At 34.9% G+C, this 25,232-nt stretch overlaps 2 protein-coding genes and 1 long non-coding RNA gene across 4 annotated transcripts; 1 reads left to right on the forward strand and 2 right to left on the reverse strand.

Annotated features, from left to right (window-relative positions):
• Positions 1–590: 590 nt before the first annotated feature.
• On the reverse strand, positions 591–7,679 carry LOC123551250 (monocarboxylate transporter 4-like). Its single transcript, XM_045340037.2, has 7 exons — positions 6,577–7,679; positions 6,083–6,345; positions 4,856–4,972; positions 3,841–3,984; positions 3,091–3,355; positions 2,221–2,885; positions 591–1,678 (listed from the first exon to the last, which is right to left on the reverse strand). Exons 2-7 carry the CDS (start codon positions 6,315–6,317, stop codon positions 1,524–1,526), a joined length of 1,581 nt encoding a protein of 526 aa, XP_045195972.2. The 5' UTR covers positions 6,318–6,345; positions 6,577–7,679; the 3' UTR covers positions 591–1,523.
• A 608-nt stretch (positions 7,680–8,287) lies between these two features.
• LOC123551229 (monocarboxylate transporter 4-like) lies at positions 8,288–15,521 on the reverse strand. 2 transcript variants are annotated; one of them, XM_045339997.2, is made up of 7 exons: positions 15,359–15,521; positions 14,639–14,862; positions 13,368–13,484; positions 12,946–13,089; positions 12,480–12,744; positions 10,483–11,207; positions 8,288–9,968 (listed from the first exon to the last, which is right to left on the reverse strand). In XM_045339997.2, the coding sequence occupies exons 2-7, from the start codon at positions 14,778–14,780 to the stop codon at positions 9,721–9,723; spliced, it is 1,641 nt and encodes a 546-aa protein (XP_045195932.2). In that variant the 5' UTR covers positions 14,781–14,862; positions 15,359–15,521; the 3' UTR covers positions 8,288–9,720. The 2 variants fall into 2 exon arrangements, with proteins under 2 accessions (XP_045195932.2, XP_045195938.2); XM_045340003.2 differs by having other exon boundaries at positions 8,290–9,798; positions 15,359–15,517.
• Positions 15,522–18,576: 3,055 nt separating this feature from the next.
• LOC128549029 (uncharacterized) lies at positions 18,577–24,950 on the forward strand. The gene is made up of 3 exons (XR_008367428.1): positions 18,577–18,816; positions 22,472–22,581; positions 24,881–24,950. It is a non-coding gene; the product is annotated as an uncharacterized LOC128549029 (long non-coding RNA).
• Positions 24,951–25,232: the final 282 nt, after the last annotated feature.

The raw sequence follows: 25,232 nt of genomic DNA on the forward strand, positions 1-25,232 counted from the left end.
CATGGCCACTGCCTGCTTGAAGGGTTCAAGATCAGGCAGAGGCTCAATATGCGGGGGTAACCTGTTCCACAGGACTGTGGTGTGAGGGAAGAAGGAGAATTTAAAGAAGTCCGAGTTGACATGAATTTGGCGGAGACTGAGTGGGTGCATCTGTCTGCTTAACCTGGTTGGGACTTCTAAGTAAGTTGGAAGCGGGCTGGCTACAGGATGGTGATAAATCTTGTAGAACATGACCAGTTTGGAGTCTAGACGTTTCTTCTCAAGTGTGCTCAAGCCTAAGGTGTCCTGTAGGTCCGATACACTAGTGTATCGTAAATAATCATTTTTAACCCATCTGGCTGTGCGTCGCTGGACCATTTCCAGCTTTAGCATGTTAACTTGTGTGTGGGGGCGGGGGGACCATACAGATGAGGCGTATTTTAATATACATTCGTAATGAACTGGGATCAATATACGAACTGCATAATCTTATCTTGCACAATGTTCGCTGACATGTTCGTTAAAATATGATCTTCCTACATGGCCATGTGAGAGAAAATATAATTTATACTTGAAACGTATACATTTGAATCGCTAGAAACATCATCGAAAATAATTCTGATAGGATTTTATTCGTATGAATATTACAAAGGAAATCTGCATAATATCCTACATAAATCAAATGCATGACTACTTTTTGTCAATTTGCGTTATGTCCTACATATCGAATGAAAATATAATCACGTGTATCTAGTTTGATCTTACACAAACCAAAGGATGTTTCAAGTTTCAAGTACGTTGAAAAATTAACAAACAAACAAAAGCATCATGAAAACCAAACAGATTTGAGTAACTGACAAATGTTATAGTTAACAAATTTATAACATATTAGAATGAGCATTTACATGTCCATTACTTGAATGTAGAAATGATATGTTTGCAGAAAATTGATAATTTTACCCATGACTTTTTCTTGTCTTGTTCAGCAAATGGGAAAAATTGACAGCATCTATTTTTTAAGAATAAACTACTTCAGATATTTCTTTATATCTTCTGATAAAAAATGAAAATACTTAAAAAGATAATAAAATTGGTCGCAAAAAATGTTTTCATTTCAGAAATTTATTATACTAATAAATCTATCTATATTAAAAATGTTCCTTTTTTCAGCAGGTAATTTAGGATATATGCATCTAAACAAACAAAGTGCATTAGAAAAATTGAACGAAAAAATATAAAAATATGTTTATCTTTTTTTGGAAAAGAAAAACCTTCATTGCATATATGATAGTTCTATTATCTATTGCAATTACTTATTGTAAAACCCAAATTTTGAACACAAACTGTCTTTAGGCTACATCTGACTAATTATAAGAATAGTAAATGATAAAGAATACAATCGAAATAAACATTTCCGCAGTATATACAGCATGAAATAGCTGTCTTATCTCTTGTAGAAAATCAAACTGATGTAAACATAGAATGAAATGAATTATTGAAAATAAAGTAGTCATAATATACTAGATACTATTTCAAAATGAGTGTTAGTTCAGATTATTTCTTTCCGCGTGGTTTTCACGTCTTTTCTTTCTGTACAACCAAATATTTCCTGTAGCCATTGCCAATCCTCCTGATACAATACCGATGGCGGCGAAATAGAAAGCCCAATCATAGGTACCAAGAAAATCTTTAAACATACCTGAAAGTAATTATTTCTACAGTTTAGTTCTCAGAAATGTTTATTAATTATGGATTATAATCTGAATGTGACATTTCAATGATTAAATTATAATATCTTCCAATTAGAACAACAATTAAGTGACAAATAAGGTATTCCCTTTAACTTCTCCCCTACATTCAATCCTTTGCACGTATTCATTTACGAATTAAGATATGAATGTAAAAACCTGAATAATCATAAACGGAATTTTCAGAACTGAATATTCAGAAAAAAAATTGATGGAATTGATCAGACATTGAAATTATCAGAAACTGGAAATTCAGAAAATGACAATTTTCAATATTTAAGGGACACGCTAGCGGATGGACGTCATTTTCTTTTAGAAGTTAGCTACAGTTTTCATTAGAAATAACAATAATTGACAGTCAAACATTAAAATGATTATTATATATAAATGTCAAAACGTATGGAAACAGAACAGTACTCATTCAAGGTGACTTTACTATTGGTAACCTTTGTTATATCATCATGTTCAGCATAAACCGTTAAGAAGTAACTACCTCCTACTGTTGATCCTGTTAAATTGCTCAGTCCCTGTGCAACCATTAGAAAGCCAAAAGCACTAGACAAACTCGCCACTCCTACAACATCCACGATCACAACGGATTTCTGGGATATGTAAGTGCCCGACAACATGCCGTAAAGTCCACAAACTATTGCAAATTGTGTGAAACTAGTCATCGACGGTAGTAATATAGATACTATTGCCGTAAGAAACATAACTACATTATATATAAAAAGTCTGTATGGTTTTACGCGTTTCAGGTCTAGGAAAGAAGACACAACTATTCTACACAAAGCGTCACATATTCCCAGAATAGAGACTAAATAGGCTCCCTGTAGATTTGAAACGCCCTTCTCCTTCGCAAGAGCTGGTAGAAACAGTGATGTAATGTTTATAGATAACGTAAACAAGAATATTTGCATACATAAGGCACAAAATGCGAAGTTTTTGAATAATGCAAATTCGAGCAAAGGTTTCTTTGTCTGTGGTGTGTGAGCGCTTTTAAAGGCGAGTTTGATTTTGGAAAGTTTCCTTTTAAATACAGACATATTTTGTGATTCAATATGTTCATTATCTTCCACTGACGTATTCTTTTCTATTTTTCTTACAATTTTTGAATCCAACAAGCTTTCTCTAGCTATCGTGACCTTTTTCTTTCTCCTGAAATTGTCAAAAAATACACAGTAATAATTGATTTTGTGTCCTTGTGAGGCACTGGATCTCTAAAAACTAATAAGGATAACAAATTCTTAAGGGAAATAATATTGTTGATTTTAAATACTAAATCTTATCAAATTCAGATAAATCGATAAAAGTGAAAGACAAAATTGTTTCATTCAGAAAAGCAGTTGTCTTTTCGACAAACCTGTCATATTCCATTAGTTTCCACTGAAGTTCCAAGGGTCTGAATAGTGCACCACATACGAAAAAGTTACTTATTATTGCAGCAAGTATAAGAAACGTTCCAGAATATCCGTAATAATTGAAGAAAAGTTCTATGACTGGTGGGAAAAGGAAACAACCGAAACCAACGCCTGACGTTGATATACCCACGGCAATGCCACGTCTTTTGTTGAAGTAATATCCAACTGCAACCACACTTGGAGTGTACACTAATGCTCTACCAAGACCTTGGATTAATACAGTTTGTTAAGAGACATAATAATTGAAGTCAATTTTCAGTCTAAGATATTTCATTAGATATATTAAACTTTAACATGTGATTTGACAATTAATATCTATAAATCACCTTTTGTAATGGAATATCCCACATCCAATCCAATAAAATGCATCAATTAGATATATACTAAGTGCATCTATAACGCAAAAATTAATATACAGTCAATGGTTTCTACACGATTTTACAATACTACTTCAAAAAATTCAAATATACATGTGCAAGGAAAACATCGTGGGGAAAATGTTGCGTTTCCAGATGTACAGAGCAAACATTTCTTTCCTTACATGTTTTATTTTTGTTATCATATTTCGAGCTGAATAAACTTCTGACTAGAAATTAATGCACACACATTTATTGATTCAAACGAAATATACACCTCATGTCTTTAATTATTATTCTTATATACCCGTAAGTTTCAAATAAGACAAGTGTTACCACACAAAACTCCATATGTGAGATACATGTACGAGATAGCAGGTACAAAGCCCGAAATTAATACACCAAGTGCGGAAATGCCAGCTCCAATCATTACAACAAAACGACATGAAAACCTGTTACACATAGCGCTTGCAAGTGGTCCTAAAATACAAAGGAAATTATTAGTTTGAAACGGATTTCTAAAGAGAAAATACTATACCTCTGGGGGCGGGCGGGGGTGTTATATGCTTAATTCAATACTAGTATAAACATTAGTTTTGTTTAATTTGATACATTCTCCAGGCAGTCTCATTTATTTAAAAAAAGTAAATTTAAATGTATGCGTATTGCGCAATTTTCAAACTGAAAATGAAAACAATGATAAAAGTGCAGACGGGTGCTATACAAAAGTTACTAGAAATCCTGTTTTGTTCCTTGCTCTACCTATGTAAGTTTTAAAACACATTGATATGGCTAAACGTCGAAAAAAACATTTGATAGGAACTAACAATTATGCAGAGAGGTTCAATTAAATTTTCATAAAATATAAGCTTTGTACTTCTAAACGCATCAATACTCAAGAAAGTCTATGGTAAACCCATTTATTGCGAACAACTTGGTATGTATATTAAAATAGTCTTTGTAGTACAATGTTTAATGCAATTTCACTTAAATGTGCTTGGGTGTAACCAAACACCTTACTTGAATCTAACGAAAACAAGAAATTTAAAAAATAATTAGTCATGGTCCTTTGAAAACAAGATGATCACCAGCCGGGAGTCGGCAATAATCTAATCCAATTGAAAAATGTTACGACGAAACCATGTAAAGGCGACTTACGGTAAACCTCCTCAAAGATAACAAATATATTAGTCTGAAGCAGATACCTTCTGTTAGAAATAAACCATTTGAAGCGGAGATATATAAAGCGTGAATTTTTTTTTTGCTCAAGGGTGGTTAGTTTATATTGTCTTATCTGGTCAAATCTCTGTGTAAGAAGAAAATATTCGATGATGTTTGTATTTTCGCTCACCTAGCAGAAGTCGTAGAGTAGAAAAAATAGACAGTACCCAAGCAGTAGCTGTCGCACTACGGTTGTATCTTGACAGCAGCTGGAGGTACATAACACCACTAGAGCGTTCAAATCCACCTGCAATACAAGAGTTACATGTAGAACATTTTCTTCCTTGATCAACCAAAACCGGGCCGAGAGCAATGGTTTTTATTTTAGTAGTAAGAGAAAGTGTTAATATTTTTTAAGTTTCTTGTCGAAAGAAGCAAACTGTCAAAAAATGTAGTATCTTCAAATCAACCAAACCTGTAACAGGACTTTTCGTGAATTTTGGGGGTTATCCGATCCATCTTCAAAAAAATCTCAAAGGGGAAAAAACAGGAACGTTTTGAATTATAAAGATATCATTTATTATGGAGACGTTTTAACGCCTTAACTTAAAATCCTAGAATTTCCAAAATCATCATAGACAATAAATCCAATACTAATAGAAAATAGAAAAACTAAAAAAGCCTTGTATTTAAGTTCTTCAGAATGATGTATAGAAGGAATGATATTGTCTTATATTTAAGAAAATAAAAGTAAAAGCTTGTTAACGAAAAGGCAAATCAAACAGTTGAACTATGGATCCTTATAGTGAACACATAGCGCAATAGCACAGTTGATCTGATCCGTTTATCAAATGTTTACTATAATACGTTTAGTAATATGTATTAACAATGAATAAATTTAAACAGACAAATGTAAATATTTAGACGGCCGTGTACGTGCCCGTGTCCGAGTTACACGTCTTTTTCTTTTTCAACATATTATTCAGTCATATAACGACGGTGTCTACTTGTAGCAGTGAGCACGATGCCCAACTTTATAGTGCTGCCTCACTGGAATATCACGCCGTAGACACGTGGCATGATACCCCACCCAGTCACATTATACTGACACCGGGCTGACCAGTCCTGATACTATCCTCTTAATGCTGAGCGCCAGGCGAGGAAGCTACTAGTACCATTTTTTACGTCTTGCGTAACTGAGTCGGCCATGTGGCGGTTTTTCCAGCATTGGATTGTGTATGAATGTCTCCGAGCCAATTGTGTTTGGCAAAATCATTGACCTTCCACAGAATTCTTCATTCATTCATTTCAAACAGGCAGCGACCTTTCCCACTCTCGGAAGAATGTCACATAATACTTTAGACAGTTTTAGATTGTTTATCATAGTTTCTTTTTGAAGCTCTAGAAAAGAACTCACCCATGATAAAGTGAACTAGGAAACCACCAAGTACAACAAACCAACCCCAACCTCTATCGGGTGCCTTCCTTTCTTCACATTCTTCCGTAATTTGATCTGCACTTGAGGAGCAAGCATGATGATTGGTAATGTAATCATCCTCTGGAAGTGTTTTAACGCTATTATTTGCTGCAAAATCATTTATATCACTACCGGCTACAGAAGCCGATCGAGAGTTTTCATCTTGCTGAACCATACTCAGTCTAGTGAATCTTCGACTTAATCTGAAAATAAACTAAATTTAATTTTCAACTGAATTATATAGCAATTAGTAGAAAGTAAGTAAGGCACGTTTCAAAAATAATTAAAACTTATTCAAAAAGCAGTGTTGAACAGTATTTCACTCTCGCTAAAGGTTTAAACAGTTGTCAATACATGTGTTGTCAAATATACTTAATTTGATTCCAGTGCAATTGAATTCAGTTTGAAAATAAAATCTACCATTAAACATTTACCTTTATTTAATCTCCAAGAGAGTCCACACTCAAATACATCGATCACGCGTTTTATATCCTAAGTATCTATGATGCAATTAATGCTGCCTTACATAATGCACTTGAAAACTCAAGGACATGACATATGTTATTTGAATAAAATGATGAAATACAGTTAAAAGCGTTTATTTTCATATCTCAAGAGCTGATAAACTATTGTTTCACATATGTATTTAAACTTCAAATAAATTGAGCATACATTATGACCAACCTTATAATTGGCTGATAAGAGGTACTGATTTTTCACCTTGTCCTTCTTATACTTTTAAAACTAGGAGACATCACTATATCACTACATAATTCAATTAACGACGGTAAGTAGCAGCACGGGGTTAGTAGCTACGAAAGACCCGTGGTGACATTTCAACTTCATTATTTCACGATTTCTGCTTCCTGATTTCACGATTTCCACTTCATGAATTCACGATTTCACGATTTCCACTTCATGAATTCACGATGTCACGAATTCACGATTTCACGAAAAAACTTCACGATTTCTTGATTTCACGATTTCATGATTTCACGATTTCTTGATTTCACGATTTCCACTTCATGAATTCACGATTTCACGATTTCTGCTTCCTGAATTCACGATTTCCACTTCATGAATTCATGCTTTCACGATTTCCACTTCATGAATTCACGATTTCACGAATTCACGATTTCACGAAAAAACTTCACGATTTCGTGATTTCACGATGTCATGATTTCACGATTTCTTGATTTCACGATTTCCACTTCATGAATTCACGATTTCACGATTTCTGCTTCCTGAATTCACGATTTCCACTTCTTGAATTCACGATTTCAGGATTTCCGCTTCATGAATTCACGATTTTCACTTCACGATTTCAACTTCACAAATTCACGATTTCCACTTCACGAATTCACGATTTCAGGATTTCAACTTCATGAATTCACGATTTCCACTTCACGAATTCACGATTTTTACTTCACGAATTCACGATTTCACGATTTCAACTTCACGAATTCACGATTTCCACTTCACGAATTCACGATTTCAGGATTTCCACTTCATGAATTCACGATTTCCACTTCACGAATTCACGATTTCACTATTTCAACTTCACGAATTCACGATTTCAAGATTTCCACTTCATGAATTCACGATTTCCACTTCACGAATTCACGATTTCCACTTCACTTCACGATTTCACGATTTCAACTTCACGAATTCACGATTTCCACTTCATGAATTCACGATTTCACGATTTCCACTTCATGAATTCATGATTTCAACTTCACGAATTCACGATTTCCACTTCATGAATTCACTATTTCACGATTTCCACTTCATGAATTCACGATTTCCACTTCATGAATTCACGATTTCACGATTTCCACTTCATGAATTCACGATTTCAACTTCACGAATTCACGATTTCCACTTCATGGATTCACGATTTCACGATTTCCTCTTCATGAATTCACGATTTCCACTTCAAGAATTAACGATTTCCACTTCACGAATTCACGATTTCCACTTCATGAATTCACGATTTCACAATTTCAACTTCATGAATTCACGATTTACACTTCATGAATTCACGATTTCACGATTTCCACACGAATTCACGATTTCCACTTCATGAATTCACGATTTCACGATTTCAACTTCATTAATTCACGATTTCCACTTCACGAATTCACGATTTCATGATTTCAACTTCATGAATTCATGATTTCCACTTCACGAATTCACGATTTCCACTTCATGAATTCACGATTTCAACTTCACGAATTCACGATTTCCACTTCACGAATTCATGGTTTCACGATTTCAACTTCATGAATTCACGATTTCCACTTCACGAATTCACGATTTCCACTTCACGAATTCACGATTTCACGATTTCAACTTCACGAATTCACGATTTCAACTTCATGAATTCACGATTTCACGATTTCCACTTCATGAATTCACGATTTCACGATTTCAACTTCATGAATTCACGATTTCCACTTCCAATATTTTTCCAGACTCCAAAATGCTGTGTCCGTGTTTATATTTTATGTGTACAGACTTAAAAGCACACCTCCCTCTCTTTTGAGGAATTTCAAAACTTCTCCCCGGGACCACAAAAATGAAAGGATCATCCCTAACAGATGCCCCAATGTTGCATATTTCCGAGTATGGATACCTAATGAGGATATTCCGTTGCCGTTTTTAAACATTCTCATTAAACATTCTACATAGCCCTAATTTTCCCTGAAAGCGATATTTATCGTTCTTTAAAAATGAACCATCGAAAATTCGACTTATATATAAACAATATTTACCTTTCCTTAAATATAAACAAAGGAAAATTTGACATAGGAATACATGAATACAAACGGACATTGTCTCGCAATGTTTTGTTCTACGGCAAAACATGAAGTGCAATTCCAAGGCCTATGGTATTGAAAAAATTCATTTCGCTAAAATATTGTTATATTAAAGCTAAGTAGCTCATCATGAAGAGTCAGTAAATATTTACCTTTATTAAGCGAAAGCTCGTCCTCTTTATTCATCGATTACTCATTACGTGATTTATATTTAGATTACTTAATTAAAGGCTACATAAGAGTCTTAAATGGAGTTTTGTTGTTATCTTTAAACAGTCTTCAATAACTGGCCACAGTAATCGAGTTTATTTGTAATGTATGCGTGCTTGTTTCCAGAACAATGAATATCTGAATATTCTATATGTACTTATATATCTATATTCTTCATTATTTCCGAGGCGATTTGGTAAATTGTCATTTCAGCGAAACTAAACTTCACAGACTTTGCTTGACAAAATGTCGGAATTTTTTTTTTCGCAAATAACGAGAACAATTTCCTTTGTGAGGGGTAAGTTCCTTAGACAGTTTATGTTTAACAAACGTGAAGTTTGATCTAACTTTCAACAGAACTGGACGTTTTATTATAAAAGATAAAGGCTCTTTTATTGTGTAAGCAAAATACAGTGTTATAACCATGAACACGCATGTGTTTCTGTGCAGTATAGTATTATACAGTGTTCGGATCTTGTTATTCACCGGGAATATGTGTCTCTGTCTGCTTCTTTTGTCGGTACAACCAGATATTTCCCGCTGCCATCGTCAAGCCTCCTGCCACAATGCCGATCGAACCGAAATAGAATGCCATATCATAGGTACCAAGAAAGTCTTTGAAGATACCTGTAGTAAACTTGAATAAGATTTCTTGATGCATTTCACTCTCTTAGTGTAAACATGAAAGAAGAAAATGTGATTTAGTTTTCGCATTAAAAGTAGAATCTTAATGTATTTTAAAAGTGCCTGAATTTTCGGTAGTTTGATTGTTAGAAATTTCCGATCTGGGACTTTAGCTGAAAAAAAACAGCATATTTTCGGTGGGAGTTATTTATTTTTGAAATTTTCGTAAAACATTTATAATACTTTGATCAAATTATTCCAGATTTTATACTATTAAAAGTGAACAAATGATTATAGTGGTGAAATAAAATAGTACTGTGAAATATTGTTTTTTCTGGTAAAATCTTCTCCTATATTTATCGAAGTGAAACTCTTATTTAAACGAATTTCACTCTTTAACATTTATTTAAAGAATTATACATACAAATTCTAAAAAATAACTTCACTACAAAATAATGTTAAACAGTTCAAACAGATGCATACGAAAAACACTGGGGGTGAGAAGAAAACTCACACAGAATCCCCAAACTGGGCAAGGGGTCTGTGCGAAGCATTTTGAACCACCAACTGTGGTAGGACACCCGCAACCCCCATTACAATTATTAATTAACGGCAGCATACAAATATGATAATATTTTGACCAGACAGTGATACCTATAGAACAAAAGTAAATGTTGGAGAACTCACCGCCGACTGTTGGTCCTATAAATCCACTTAGTCCTTGAAAAAGCAGCAGCAGGCCTAAAGAACTGGACAAACTCTCAACGCCCAAAATATCCACAACAACTACTGATTTCTGCGATATGTACGTACCGCACAATAAACCATACAATCCACTTGTGACGACAAACTGCCAGAAACCTTTCATAGAAGGCATAAGTAGCGAAACAACGGCGACGAGAAACATCACTCCATTGTAAATTAATAATCTATAAGGTTTTACACTTTTTAAATCCAGCACAGATGACATAACTAGTCTCGCTATACCGTCTAGTATGCCAAGAATAGAAACTAAATATGCCCCTTCTATTGGGGTGACGCCATGTTCCTCTGCCAGTGCTGGTAAAAATACAAATGTTGAGTTTAAAGAAAGCGTAAACAGAAACAGTTGTATGCAAAGTGCGCAAAATGCAAAATTTTTCAGCAATGACACTTCCAACAATGGTTTTCTTTTGGTTTGAGCTGCACCAGAATCAGAACTGCTGAAAACCATTTTAAGCCTCGATCTTATCTGTTTTGTCATAGAAGTTTCCGTTGTTTCTTTTGTCATTTCATCTGTAATTTCCAGAGATGATGACAGTTTTGTTTCGGAAAAGTTTTGCGTGATATTCGCAGTTCTCACTGGAATTGGATGTAATAGATGCTCCATGGTTCCATCTTTTGTGATAGATTTCGATCCTTCTGATTTGTTCCTATAAAATAGTTTTAATTAGTTATCATAATGAAACATATAATAAAATTATCTCGGCTCTTTTATATAACAGTATTTCAATGCAATGCTGTAAATATCAAAAATAAAAGATAAGACTAGATTTCCGGAAGCACAGAACGACCCAAACACAGTCAGAGAGTCATGCATCGCAAAGTAGGCCCGCAAAAAAAGAAACTATAACGAAACATATAGCATATGGGTTGCTTAAAAAATCAAACAACATGTACATTTTAATTATATGCAAAACATAAAAACGGCCAAGGGATAGATAAAAGGTAGGAGGTGTTGTTGAAGTGGAAAAAAGCAAGGATGACTACTCAACAGGTAAAGCCACGCTCAAACATCGCGGTTTCCCTATATGCAAACAACGGCGGCACAGACACACACGTACACAAGACAAACACACACACGTTCATACGCCTGCGCGAACGCAAGCACGCACGCACACCAACACACACACACACACACACACACACACACACACACACACATAGCAAACAGACAGGCAGGAAACACCAACACAGTAGGGTATCGCCCATTGACGTCCGGTGGCCAAAAATATGATGGGAACCTAACCTCACTCACAGTAAAAGAAAGGGCGTAAATACGAAAGGGGCGATGGGGGAGGGGGTTGATAGGAAAGAAACACCAAAAACAAACAAGACAATTTACGTAACACAACATACGAAACGGACAAAATACAAGTTGAAAACATGGGCACCGTACTGGCACAGTCAGTAACTTATATATAGGAAACTGGTGGGTTAAGCGCGTTTATGGTAACCTCGCACTTACCCTATATCCAAAACGTTAGACAAGACAGTGTAAATGAAATAATTTCTAGCTAGGAAAGGCTCTAACATTAGTGACAAAATACCAAATAATAATATATATAATACCAGATAAAATACGGAGTGTGGCAAAAACATATTTGACATATTAACATGTTGATTTGACAACTAACTGACTCAAATAGCTTCTATGTTGGTTAAGCTGTTTAAAACGTTAGTTTACTACTTATTACATTAATTCAGCATATGCCATTTACTTAATTATTTACAAAATATGATGCACATTGCTATGAATACGCTTTATAGTGGTTTTCTAGCTGGATTACGTAAGGTCGGCGGCCTTAGTTTGAAGTACTGCCCGAATGCACAGAATTTTACTTCGCCATCAAAAGTTGGGATAAAAATGCCATATGCCTAGATTCTGTCGGTTTGACTGTAAACCTAACTGTGCTTTTACAAACCTTTCAATGCTTATGAGTCTTCTATGCAGTCCCAAAGGTCTAAATAAAGATCCACAAACAAAGAAGTTGCTCATAATGGCTGCGAGTACGATGAAAGTACCAGAAAACCCGTATTCATTAAAAAGTAGTTCTGTTAGCGGTGGTAGCAGGAAACTACCGAATGCGACACCGGATGTAGCTAGCCCAACAGCAATACCACGCTTCTTACTGAAGTAATAGCCAACAATAATAAGTCCAGGTGTGTATACAAATGCCCTACCTACACCTGTAACGGAAAAAAGATAAAGGAGATAATTGTTTTCCATTTTAGATATCTACGGACTTGCGGGAGATTATTTCATGATTGATTAAAAATAGTTAAATAGTTATCGCCTCGACAGGTAAAAATCCATTAGATAAAATCCACCTTTTGTTTATACCCATTTCTTTAGCAGTAAAAAGTAATACGGTAAAATACTTAATATACCTCCAAGTATGCCATATGTAAGATATAGATATGGTAAATCAGACACAAAACCAGAGACCAATACTCCAAATGAAGATATGGCTGTCCCAAGAATCACCACAAACCGACATGAAAACTTGTTGCACAATGCACTTGCGAGTGGTCCTGTAAAATTCTGTTTTAATGCTTACAATAAAAAATGATACATTATGATACAATTCATGAAACAACTGGACCTAGTATAGTCCAGAAACTTCAGGTTATATGTATAGGCAATTATAATCATTAATACATATTCATTATATCTAATAACACATTACTAAACGATTTTAAATGAAAGGGAATCTTTTCTAAACAAAATGCAAACACATGATATTAAAACATCCAATCCACTGAATTTAATATCACTTTAATCAACTATTCTTTTGATATTGCTAACTAACCCATTGCAAGCCTGAGTGTGGAGAAAAGTGAGAGAACCCAGGCAGTTGCTGTGGCACTTTGGTTATATCTTGATAGCAGCTGTAGATACATTACTCCGTTTGACCGCTCGAATCCACCTGAAAAGGAACAAACACATGCATAAACAGTGAGGAACTAAGTTGCTGTGGTATTTTTGTTACACCTTGACAACCAGTTCTACTTGTCCGCTAGAAGTCGCGTGGAAAACAATTATAAATCACTAATTAATGTCAATGCTTTCGTGTTCGATCTTATATAGGATAATAAGGATTTTTTGCACTTCACCCTAAAAAGGATCTATATAACCGATAAAGGCACTTCATTGTTTGTTTTGTATACAAGAAAATTATTATGCATTATTTAAAATTACAAATGTTAATTTTGTAAAACGCGAGACCAGATCATGGGGCCTCCATGGCCGAGTGGTTAAGGTCGTTGATTTCAAATCACTTGCCCCTCGCCGATGTGGTTTCGAGCTTCACTAAGGGCGTTGAATTCTTTATGTGAGGAAGCTATCCAGCTGGCTTACGGAATGTCAATGGTTCTAACCAGGTGCCCGTCCATGATAAAATAATTCCCGGAGGGGCACCTGGAGACTTCCTCGACCATCAAAGTTGGAATGTCGCTATATGAGCAATAATTGTGTCGGTGCAGTTCGACCAGATCTTTGTGGCATTGACTTTGCAAAACAAAAGTGATATAAAAGTTCTGAATACATATAGCAGGTCATGTCCAATTTATTATATTTTGATTATATTAGTTCACCAAATAAGGAGAAAAATATATGATTGCGGTAAAAGTTTTAGGCTGTTTCCAGCATGTTGCACTGGCAGATACATCGTTTTGTATTTTAGGATACAGACAAACTGTTCACTACAGATCATTAACCTTCAGACTGCTTTCGGCATGTGATTCTGCCAATGCGATCAGTGCAAACCAAGATCAGCCTGAACTTCCGTGATCTTGATCTGCACTGTTCGCTTTTTAGTCAGTAAATTTTCAGTATTACAGCCCTTTAAGAATAAGTGCTTCCAAATTGAATGATGGACCATTCCATTTTACAAATTTAGCAGGGTAAGGGTTACGGGAAACGATTCAAAATCTAAAAACACGAAACAAAGTAACAGAGAATCTTAGCATTACATGATATTCTTAATATGCCTAATCAAAAATTATAAACGTCACCAGCTGCTTGTAAAGAAGAGTTAAGTTTAGGCGCATATAAACTTTACATTATTCAAGAAATTCTTACCAATGATGGCGTGCACTATCGAAGATCCAAGAACAACAAACCATCCCCAGCCACCGTCTGGAGCTTGCAAAACTTCCTGTTCAATTGTGACTGGTTCGTCTTTGTCATGTTGTCTTCTTGGTCCAGACTGTGAAATTTGCATTTCTTTCAAATGGTCATTCAGCACAATGTCTCCGTTTTTCAAATTGCCCTTTTAATGTATGTCCTTCTTACCTTAATATTACCTATAAACAATGGAATGTTAATAGAAAGATAGCGCCATTAGAAGGCGGCCTAGGAAAAAACTGAAATTGACCTTCTACAATCACATTTTATATTACTCGACCAGCCTTTATATTGTCATAAAGCTACTGATTTATGACTAGGGTCAACTGGAACACGGTCAATAACACAATTCTTTTATTGTTGATTACTATTACAATTTAACAAAATGTTATCTTTATTCTCACACTTAAGATATTGGAACAAAGCATTGCAACATTTCATAATGTAAAGATAAATTACTAGGCTAAGCTGCAAGATAAGTTTCGCCAAACTGTAGAGATAACAGTGGTGTATTCAAACTTTAGAGGCAACTGACATGTGTTCAGTCTGAAATGTAGTCTCACTCACAACATCCACATTCTACATTAATTATATTTAGCTCTATTTATAGTATCATTTCGTTTACTAAGTAGTGTTTCCTAGGCATAGATATTAAGTAATTTAGTATATTTTTACCTTAAGGATTATTTCCAACGGGCGTAATCAATACCAGACATGACAAATATCACGAAAGAGTTACTTCCCCTAGGTAACATTATTGCATTATTTATGCATATTTAAAGTCAAGAACATAACACAAAATAATGTATGCTTAGTCATCCGGAAGTTTTAAATGTCAAGTGTAATGCGATACTCTACACAATCCTTTAAACATAACTGAGGGACTTTCTCAAAATGATGTTTGGTATATAGGCAAGCATGAGATAATACTTATGTGAGCAAAAAATCTGCAAATGCTTCTCATATTTCATTAATTTATGTGCTAAAATTCCAGATTCTGATTTAGATTAGAACTAACTCAAGATGACGCATATGCTTTTGAATCTTTTTTAAGGTATTAGATACCTAATAGAAATGTTTTTAAAAAATGGCATTCACTTCGTATATTCTTAGAGCTGACATTGTTTTGCACTGTGTTGCAATGTTTAAACAACTTTTACAGTGCCGTTTTTTTTTTCTCATAATTTTAGTATAATTTATGATATTTCCTCAAGCTCAAGAAGAGACAAAATTTCAAAGTGATGGCCATTGTCCAAAATGTTTGCAGAGAATTCATTATTAATACCATTAATTGTGATGAAAGAAACGTTAAACTATTGGTAAACAATTATAAAACACACAAAAAAACTGTCAGTATCATCTCGAGTAAAAGGATTTAATGAGACAGAATGCTAACTCCAACATTGAAAAATTAAGTTCGAGTCCTGTGGAGCTGTTTAAAATGTTGTCATTTCATTCAAAAATAAGCTTAGGGCAGAAGTAAAACCTACCTACATTTCTCCCATAATATGTAATCTTAAGAGTAATGGCACAATAAAGAACTTTTACCGGATGTAAAGCAGTATTTTTAAAGATATTTAACTCTGCCCTCTTATGTTTCAGACGTAAATCTACTTTGAACCGCAAGAAATCGCTTATCCAATAAAAAATTTCCAATTTAAAAATTTGTACAATAAATCAATAATAAGTCTTGAAAAAAAGTAAAAACTTATTAGAAAAAAAAGGAACATAACGAAAACAACTGGTCCCAGTGGGGCTTGAAACTATGCCCCCTTGAATAATTTAAGTCCAAAGTAGGTTTATGGTAGTAATTGAATACTCTTCAAAAGGAGCTGTACTATTATGTATCTTATACCTTAAATAAACTTCTCATCTTAATGATGTCAGCAATACAGTGGTAATTTCTTTCGCCTTAAAAAATGTTTGTGTACGCTTGCTTATTTGTGTCACCTTATGGGGCAGAGGATGGAAGGTTGATTATCTGTCCTTGTATCACCAGGTTCTTCACCCGAAAGATCCAACATCACATGATCTCGAATGTGTTGTGGAGCTGTCGTTGCGACGTCCTCTCACCAGACGTCTTTCCAAATACGTAGCATGTAGCATCACCTGTATGCAAGCGATATGGAATAATGTAGTTTCTGCAGCAAATTGATTCTGGTAAATATATATTTATATATTCTGATCCATATTGGATCAGTATTGTACAGTGATGACCATAAACTTGCGCATTATTTTAAATAAAAATATTTTGTATCAGCATAAGCAATATTTCTTGTGCCAACAGCTGTCCTAGTTTTCCGAACATTCTGTCTCACAGCTGTTTTTCTATTCATAACTGTTACAATTGTCTGGCATCCGACATTTTGCCGTATATCGTCTACGATAACGATATCTCCCCATTTAGTACGAAAGGCTAATATGATGACAATATCAGTTTTGTTTCCGTTTTCACAATCTGAACAGATCTGTTAGAATATCACATAGATAGATACTTATAATTAAATTATGAATATATAGTCTTATCATGTACTACAATTTCAAGGTTTGTTGAGAATATCGTACAGGAATTAGATTCGCCTTTGATCTTTTTACAGATTTTATTAACTATCACAACAGCAATCTTTAAGTGCCGTGTGGCGGCTGTAAAATGTCTCCCCGTACATGTACTTTGATTCAGTGTTATTATATTTTCTGTCCTTTAGGATCATGGAGTCCATTCAACATATGTGTAATAGAGTTCCCGTTAAGTCGGTGTTAGGGGGCGTGAGAGGTGTTGCGCATTTCATTACCTCTCATGAACAGACTCAATCAAACCGAGTCTGCTATTATTCTTCTTGGTTGCATTCTTTACTTCCAAAGTTTTATTGTCAGATTGGTCCATCAAATAATGTTTATTTTCTGGCTGGTTGACAAATATATATTTCGTTTATTAACTTTTCTCACTTATCTTTGATAGCATTGTTCTTGAGTATGCTACGAAATTCAATTGTTGACAGACGAAGGAAATATTTATTTATCAATATATTAAAATGAAGTTATATAAATGTAGATGCATCTTGACCAATGTCTAACTACATGTATTATTGTAAACAGAATGGACTCTGACACAAGAAGCATGATTCAAGCAGTTGTGGAAGCTTTAGTTCAACTGCCGATGTTATGAAACACTGTAGTATGAGATTTCCTATCATACCTATCATCGTTTGCCTGCCCCTCGGCATTCATCATCTTCTGCTAACGACGATAACGTACGTTTCCGTATCTATTTCCTTGCATCGATATCAATTTTGCGAGCTTACAGGAAAAGCGCCAGAGACATTTGTTGATTTCATCAAATGTTTGGATACTAGTATACTAAATGAACATGGACACACACTTAGTGTATGAAATAGGTCGCTTCTCTTTATGATTTGAGGCCAAACATATTTGCTGTACAGCAAGACGTCAATTCTTTACAACGTAAGTAAATCTAAGATATAAAATTGAAATAACAATACTTATATCTATATTTTAAAGAAAGGTATGATCATTTATAGAGTGGCTAACAATCAGTGAATGAAATAAACAAAGAAAGAAGTAACTGGAGCAAAATTCAAGTAACAATTTGAGATATCGATAGAAAATGTCACATGGAATTTATAAAAGGCAGAAAGAACTTCCTTTTTAGACAGATAAATCCAACAAGTACTTTCTTCATGATAGATATACAAATGATAGACTTACAAATACCGTCGTTTGTATGACTGAAAAATTGTTGAAAAAGACGTTAAACCCGAACACACACACAGACATACAAATGTCATATAGATATAATGGCCATACACTGTATTGAGTGCGCAAACAATACAATTCGTCCGAGACGTACCCGAAATAGGCTATAAATAGGGTACAGTAATACATCCACCATTTTGTTTTGTGTGTGTGTTTTTGGATGTTTGTTTGTTTGTTGTTATATTTTGTAATTTAATATGAAATCTATTTCTTTTAAATCACTAAAATCTAATTAGGGATACAGTCCTAACCAATCACGAAACTAACAAAAAAATTAAACGGATTTAATTGTTCATACAGTGGGTCGTGCGTCAGATGTTTACCTAGATTCAGCCATAGACAAAACACAAGTTGAAAACGTAAGTATAGGGTTATATCTTTAATTTGCTTTCATTAATTCATGTTAAAATTTCGTTTGATATTATACACATATTCAAGAATTATTAGAAAAAGTATGCCGATGTGAAACAATATATATTTGAAAAAAGGATAGGAATTGCAGGACCGGCTCGTAGACTTCCTTTCTACTGTCTGAACCGAACCATCCAATGGCAACTTTAAGACCTTTAAAATGATGTATCACGTTCTGAAAAGTAAAATATTTAAGCACTAAACAGAGCTGGTTTACATGATCAATGTAGATATTGTTTTCCTTACATCCCGAAGTGGGCATTAAAAAAAGAATACCTCGGGAAATGAAACATAGCTGCATTAATCCCTTCTCCTAGTACTAATAAAATCTATAAGAAGATCCTTTGGAAGCACAGAATGCAACCAAGCAGTAAAATAGCCGACTTGGTTTGATCGAGTCTGTTCATGAGAAGCAATGGACACCTTACATGCTCCCTAGCACCGGAATTCTATTACATAGATTTTGAATGGGCTCTATATGATCCCAAAGGTCCAGAAAATATAACAACACTGAAACAAAGTACAGGGAGACTTTTTACAGCCGTGACACGTCACTTTAATATTGATGTTGTGATAGTTAACAAAATTCTATAAGAAGATCCTTTTAGATCTTTAACAGTTTTATTCTGCCGAAACCGTTATACCTAAAATCATGTGGCATGATGTATTTTACTTGTTTGATTTGTTTTTAAAGCATATTTTCCTTAGGTAAAAATTGCATCCTAGTTACCCAGCCGAAAACAGATATGAACTATATAAAACATCGGTAGATTTTTTACACATTTTTATCTATGGTCTGTTAAAGTGATTATGTTTATCGGATATTCATGAAGTTGTGGTGCAGTGTCAGATAACGAGAAGTAGCTACCCATGTGTAAAGGTTAAGTTAAGGTATTGGTAATTTCGTAATAATAGGAATAAGAATATTAAAACATCATATGCGAAGTATGCCATTTAAATATGGCGTATACGTCACACTGTTCTAAAACTCAAAACGTCTCTTCTGACATTTCTTATTCCCGGTTGTTTTAAATGTTAGACTTAGTCTATTACATGGGTACATTGAATAGACTCTGCTGCAGTCACTCCAGCCCATGCATTATCATAATTATATGAACGTTATTTGACAATGCGTTTTTCCCACGTAATAAATATTGCCTTTAATTCGTCACGACATGTAATTTTTACGGCGTCAATACGAATTTTAACGCAGGGTATTTTTTCCACATAAATGAAGTATCTTATTGACATATGCTTGACTTAAAACATTGAAAAATAATCGTAATGAATTCACTAATGAACATGATATAGAGTTCTGTCCTAAACTCTCTTTTTTCCATGGAAACATCATGATTTCATACTGTTGAGCGAACTTAGCATAATCTCTCTGAGTTACCGACAATACTTGATAGAACAGTCAGTCACGCACTCACAGTATTCAGATTTGATTATTTGTAAGCAGAAGATTTTTATGCTCCTCGAAGGGGAGAGCATAAGGTCGCCACTTTATCCGTCCGTCCGTCTGTCCGAGCTTACACATTTGCATACTTAGGTGCACTATAAGAACAATAGATAACTGTACTTTTTCTTTGATGTCATTCATTCCGTAAGCTTTTATGTGGCTATTTTTTTCTTTTACGTATAGAGAGAAAAAAAGAGTAACCACATAAATACCCATATGTAGAAACTTCCGTATGACCGTCTGTCCGTTCGTCACACTTTTTGTCCGGAGGATAACTCAAAAAGTAATGAAGATACCAAGTTGTAACTTCATAAAATGATAGAGCTCAGTGACAAGGAATCATAACTCTAGGTGGTCCCGTTTTTAAATTATCTTCCTTTTTTTGAAAACCTTGTCCAGGGCATAACTCGAATTGACTTCATACTTAATATATTGATAGAGGTCAGTGAGAGGGAGTGCATTTTCAAGGAACCATTTCTCTAGGTGGTCCCATTTCTGAATTATCTCATTTTTTTGGAAACACTTGTCAGGGAATAACTCGAATACGATAAAAGATATTTACTTATTATTACAGCAGCGTTGTTTGTGCCGTGTGGCGGCCGTAAAACGTCTCCCCGTACATTGAATCAGGGCTGTTATATTTCGATCTTCTCAGATCGTTCAGCACGACTTTTATGTCGTGTTACTTTTTAATTTTGTCTTCTGGCAGTTCGTGTGATATGCAGGCTCCATAACCTCAGATCCCCTTTCTAAATCCCAGTTTGTTTAGTTCTGCTCATTGTTTTCTCGTTTAGGGCAAACCCATTATTTTAAATGGGGACCATACGCCGCTCTTCATGGAATTACACGCTAGTGTAGCATTGAAGGTTCCATGTGCACAGCCGTATGAACACATTTGCGGATGTCTCTAAATTGTTTTTTGTACCTTTATATAGCATGTGTAAATGTTGAGTTCTGCTCAACCCGGGGCTAGAGGGCGTGGACGGTAGCATGCATTTTAACTACCGTCCATGAACAGGCTCAATCAAACCGAGCCTGCAACATTTTCGTTTTTGTTGTGTTGAGCGACCTGTGGAGTTTCCACTTTTTCTATTTTATTATCACAGCAGCGTTGTTTGTGCCGTGTGGCGGCCGTAAAACGTCTCCCCGTACATTCAATCAGGGCTGTTATATTTCGATCTTCTCAGAGTTCAGCACGACTTTTATGTCGTGTTACTGGTACTGTTTAGTTTCTCAGCATGAACATTTCGGCCTGGGTGGTTCCAATACTCCCGCTTTCATGGCTTTGGGTACTGTTTAATCACCCCTTGGATATGGTGCCTGCTTTTTAATTTTGTCTTTTGGCAGTTCCTGTGATATGCAGGCTCCATAACCTCAGATCCCCTTTCTAAATTCCAGTTTGTTTAGTTCTGCTCATTGTTTTCTCGTTTAGGGCAAACCCATTATTTTAACTGGGGACCATACGCCGCTCTTCATGGAATTACACGCTTGTGTAGCATTGAAGGTTCCATGTGCACAGCCGTATGAACACATTTGCGGATGTCCCTAAATTGTTTTGTACTTTTATATAGCATGTGTAAATGTTGAGTTCTGCTTAACCCGGGGCTAGAGGGCGTGGACGGTAGCATGCATTTTAACTACCGTCCATGAACAGGCTCAATCAAACCGAGCCTGCAACATTTTCGTTTTTGTTGTGTTGAGCGACCTGTGGAGTTTCCACTTTTTCTATTTTCGTACTTCACATATTGACAGAGGTCAGTGAGAGGGAGTGCAGTGACAAGGAACCATAACTCTAGGTGGTCCCATTTTCTAATTATCTCCCTTTTTGAAAACCTTGTCCTGGGTATAACTTGAATAATATGTAAGATAGTTCACTCCATATTTATAGTGGTCGATGCAAGGATTGCATTAAGGAACTATAACTCTAGATGATCCAAAATTTTAATTAACTCCTTTTAACGCTTCTTGTCCGGTGGATAACTCAAAATTATAACTTACAACAGCCAATACATTTTAACGTATGCGGACAAGGTCGAAAACTCTATATGTTTCTTCCCATTTATCTATTTTGTATCTGGGTCATCCCGCTAGTTGAGACATTTTTCAAGTGTACTAAATCGTTTTTTCTTTAATATTTTCAGCAGCGACGTAACCATCTGATGAAAGCTGAAGAAAAATCACAGAATAACCTGCAGAAGTGATAGGACACACTAGTTCAAACAAAATTTTCTACTGCTCTCAACATTCTTTGGTAATTCAGTCATGCGCTTTTAATATTAACATTTGCTTTTGCTTGGTTGTAACCTTCTTTGTATATTCTATGAACTTTAATAGACTGGACCTTCAGCAATTTGACGGAAATAGTATTTCAAAAAAATAATTGCCGGTATTCCAGTAGTGGTTATTTTGAGCTGATATTGTTTGTTTTAATGTTTTATTATTTTTCTATCACTTCGTGCAAATAAATGTAAAATTATTTCAAAACCATAATTGTTTATAATATGCCTACAATTCGATTTATAATCGCTATAAAAGACATTCTAGTGTATAAAATACTGTAGAGTATAATAAACATAAGGGATCAGTTTGAAAGACATATATTATTAGGCTAAGGCCACTAATAACTTCTCACCCATAGGAAATATTCTACATTATAATTTTCTGAAGGCCCTTTATTTGTGGGATAGCTCCCTGTTTTCTAAGACCTGGACGTTGGGGCGTTTGTCCGTAAAAGCCATTTTTTCTGCGTTACCACAAAATATCCATTATAATTTCTTAAAGGTAGAAAGTCAGTTGTAGTTTGTTAGTTTTAAATATTTAGTATTAAGAGTTTTTTTACACAAGAAGATTTAGACAGAAACCTGTCATTTAGTGAGCAAGACATTTCTCCATAACTGAAATGTTAATGCCTTGCTTTGTTATATTCATTTAAGCAATTGTTATCAATAAATTGATTACTTGGTGAACTATATTGTACGAAAAAGTTGATTTAAAATATATTTGAAGAAATATGTGTGTGAAGAGATAGGAATCATTAATATTAATGAATTAATGACGGTATTGAATGAAGACATTATTTCTTCTGCAAATTAAGAAAACATTTTGAAACAAGACTTACAAAATTCATATTATTATTTCATTATTATTTCATTTTAAATAAGTGTGACCATCACTTTGGCTTAAATACCAGTTAGGGATGTGGATGTCCCCGTATACTGCGCCGTCCTTTGGTATCATATTCAGATAAGGTTGTGCATCGAAGCAATTTTGAATCCATTCCTTCAAAAAGTGTATTAGGAGTTGAATGCATGAAATTTCTTCACTATAACCTCTTGCGTGAAATAAAGAAAGGGTCATAATTTTACAAAAAATATTGACACAGAAAAATGTCCATTATTACTGGTCACCTTCACATCAAGGTCCTTCATCTGTGAAACTTTCAAGCATATCCTTTCAGTAGTGATTGAGAAGTTGGACACACACGATTTTTCTCTATATTCTATTTAGCAAAACTATCAAAGGGTCATAACTGCGGTACAAATTGTCACAGCAAACGTTCCTTGCTTTATGGTCATCTGCACATCAAGCTCGTTCAGTATGAGTTTGAAGAATATCAGCTTAATAGTGTGGACGAATAGTGTGGACGAAGGTGGGCACACGGAATTTCGAGATGAACGGTCGTACGGACAGCAGCAACGCTGTTTAAACTCATTATTAATAAGTCTCATAAATAAATACAAAAAAAAAAAACATACAGATTTCCATGAAAAACATGCATAACATTGTTTCATTTTCACTGCTTTAGGATAGAGCTAAGTTAGTTTTGTATGATGTGTAATTGCAGAGTCAACAGTAACTCCATCTATGACCATTTTCTCCACCCCAATTTTAGTAACTAATTTGTTTTTCCCCAAGCACTTCTCGTATACTCACTAAAGGGAGAACTTTTGTGTACAAATCACATTCCATTTTGCTTATAATACTGTGTTTTAAGTGTCTTAAAATTGTACCATTTGGCAAGTAGAATTTCGCAACTCTCTACATGTACTCAGTTGAAATATCTAGGCAAATACGATGAAATTGTCAACCTAATTTGCTCATATTTGTTTGTCTGCAATAGCTTTAAAATGCACCATTTTGTCTTGTAGAATTGCATAGATTTCTGGTGAGCACCGCCCGGATCCCTCAATTCTACCTGTACTTTAATTATTCAGGCGAGCTATGTGTACAGTTCAACCTGGTTTGCTGAAATAAGTACTACAATTTTGTCTTGTAAATTTCAAAATTTCTCGGGGAGGTATGCCAAATCTACATCTCTATTTAAACTTAAATTATTCGGGCGAGTAGTGTGTACATTTCAACCTAATTTGCTATGGGTTTTTTTCACCTAAAATGGCCTGCCTTGTCTTTTGTCCTGTAGAATTTCAAATTTTCTTGTAGAGGACATCCGAATTGTACACCAATTATTAGAGTAGTGTGCACATTTTAGTCTAATTTGTTTTGATTTATTTTGTCTGAAATCGTTTTAAATGCACCATTTTGTCTTGTAGACTTTCAAACTTCCTCGTATTGGGCTGCCCAGAACCCTCTTCTACCTGTACTCCAGTTATTCAGGCAAGTAGTGTGTAGATTTCAACTGATTTGCTCTAAATGTACCATTTTGTCTTGTATCTTTCAAAATGTTTATGTAGGAACCCCGAATCCCCACCTGTACTTGAACTCCAATTATTCATGCTATTGTGGGGGAAATGTCTCAAGAAATCAAACCCGTCCGCTTAGCTCGATAGGGAGAGCGCAGATCTACGGATCGCAGGCTCGTGAATTCGATCCGCGGGCGCCATGACGATTTGATAAAAGACATTGTGTCTGAAAACATTCGTCCTCCACCTCTTATTCATGCAT

The sequence above is a fragment of the Mercenaria mercenaria genome, chromosome 15, assembly GCF_021730395.1.
Source record: "Mercenaria mercenaria strain notata chromosome 15, MADL_Memer_1, whole genome shotgun sequence".
NCBI lineage: Eukaryota > Metazoa > Mollusca > Bivalvia > Venerida > Veneridae > Mercenaria > Mercenaria mercenaria.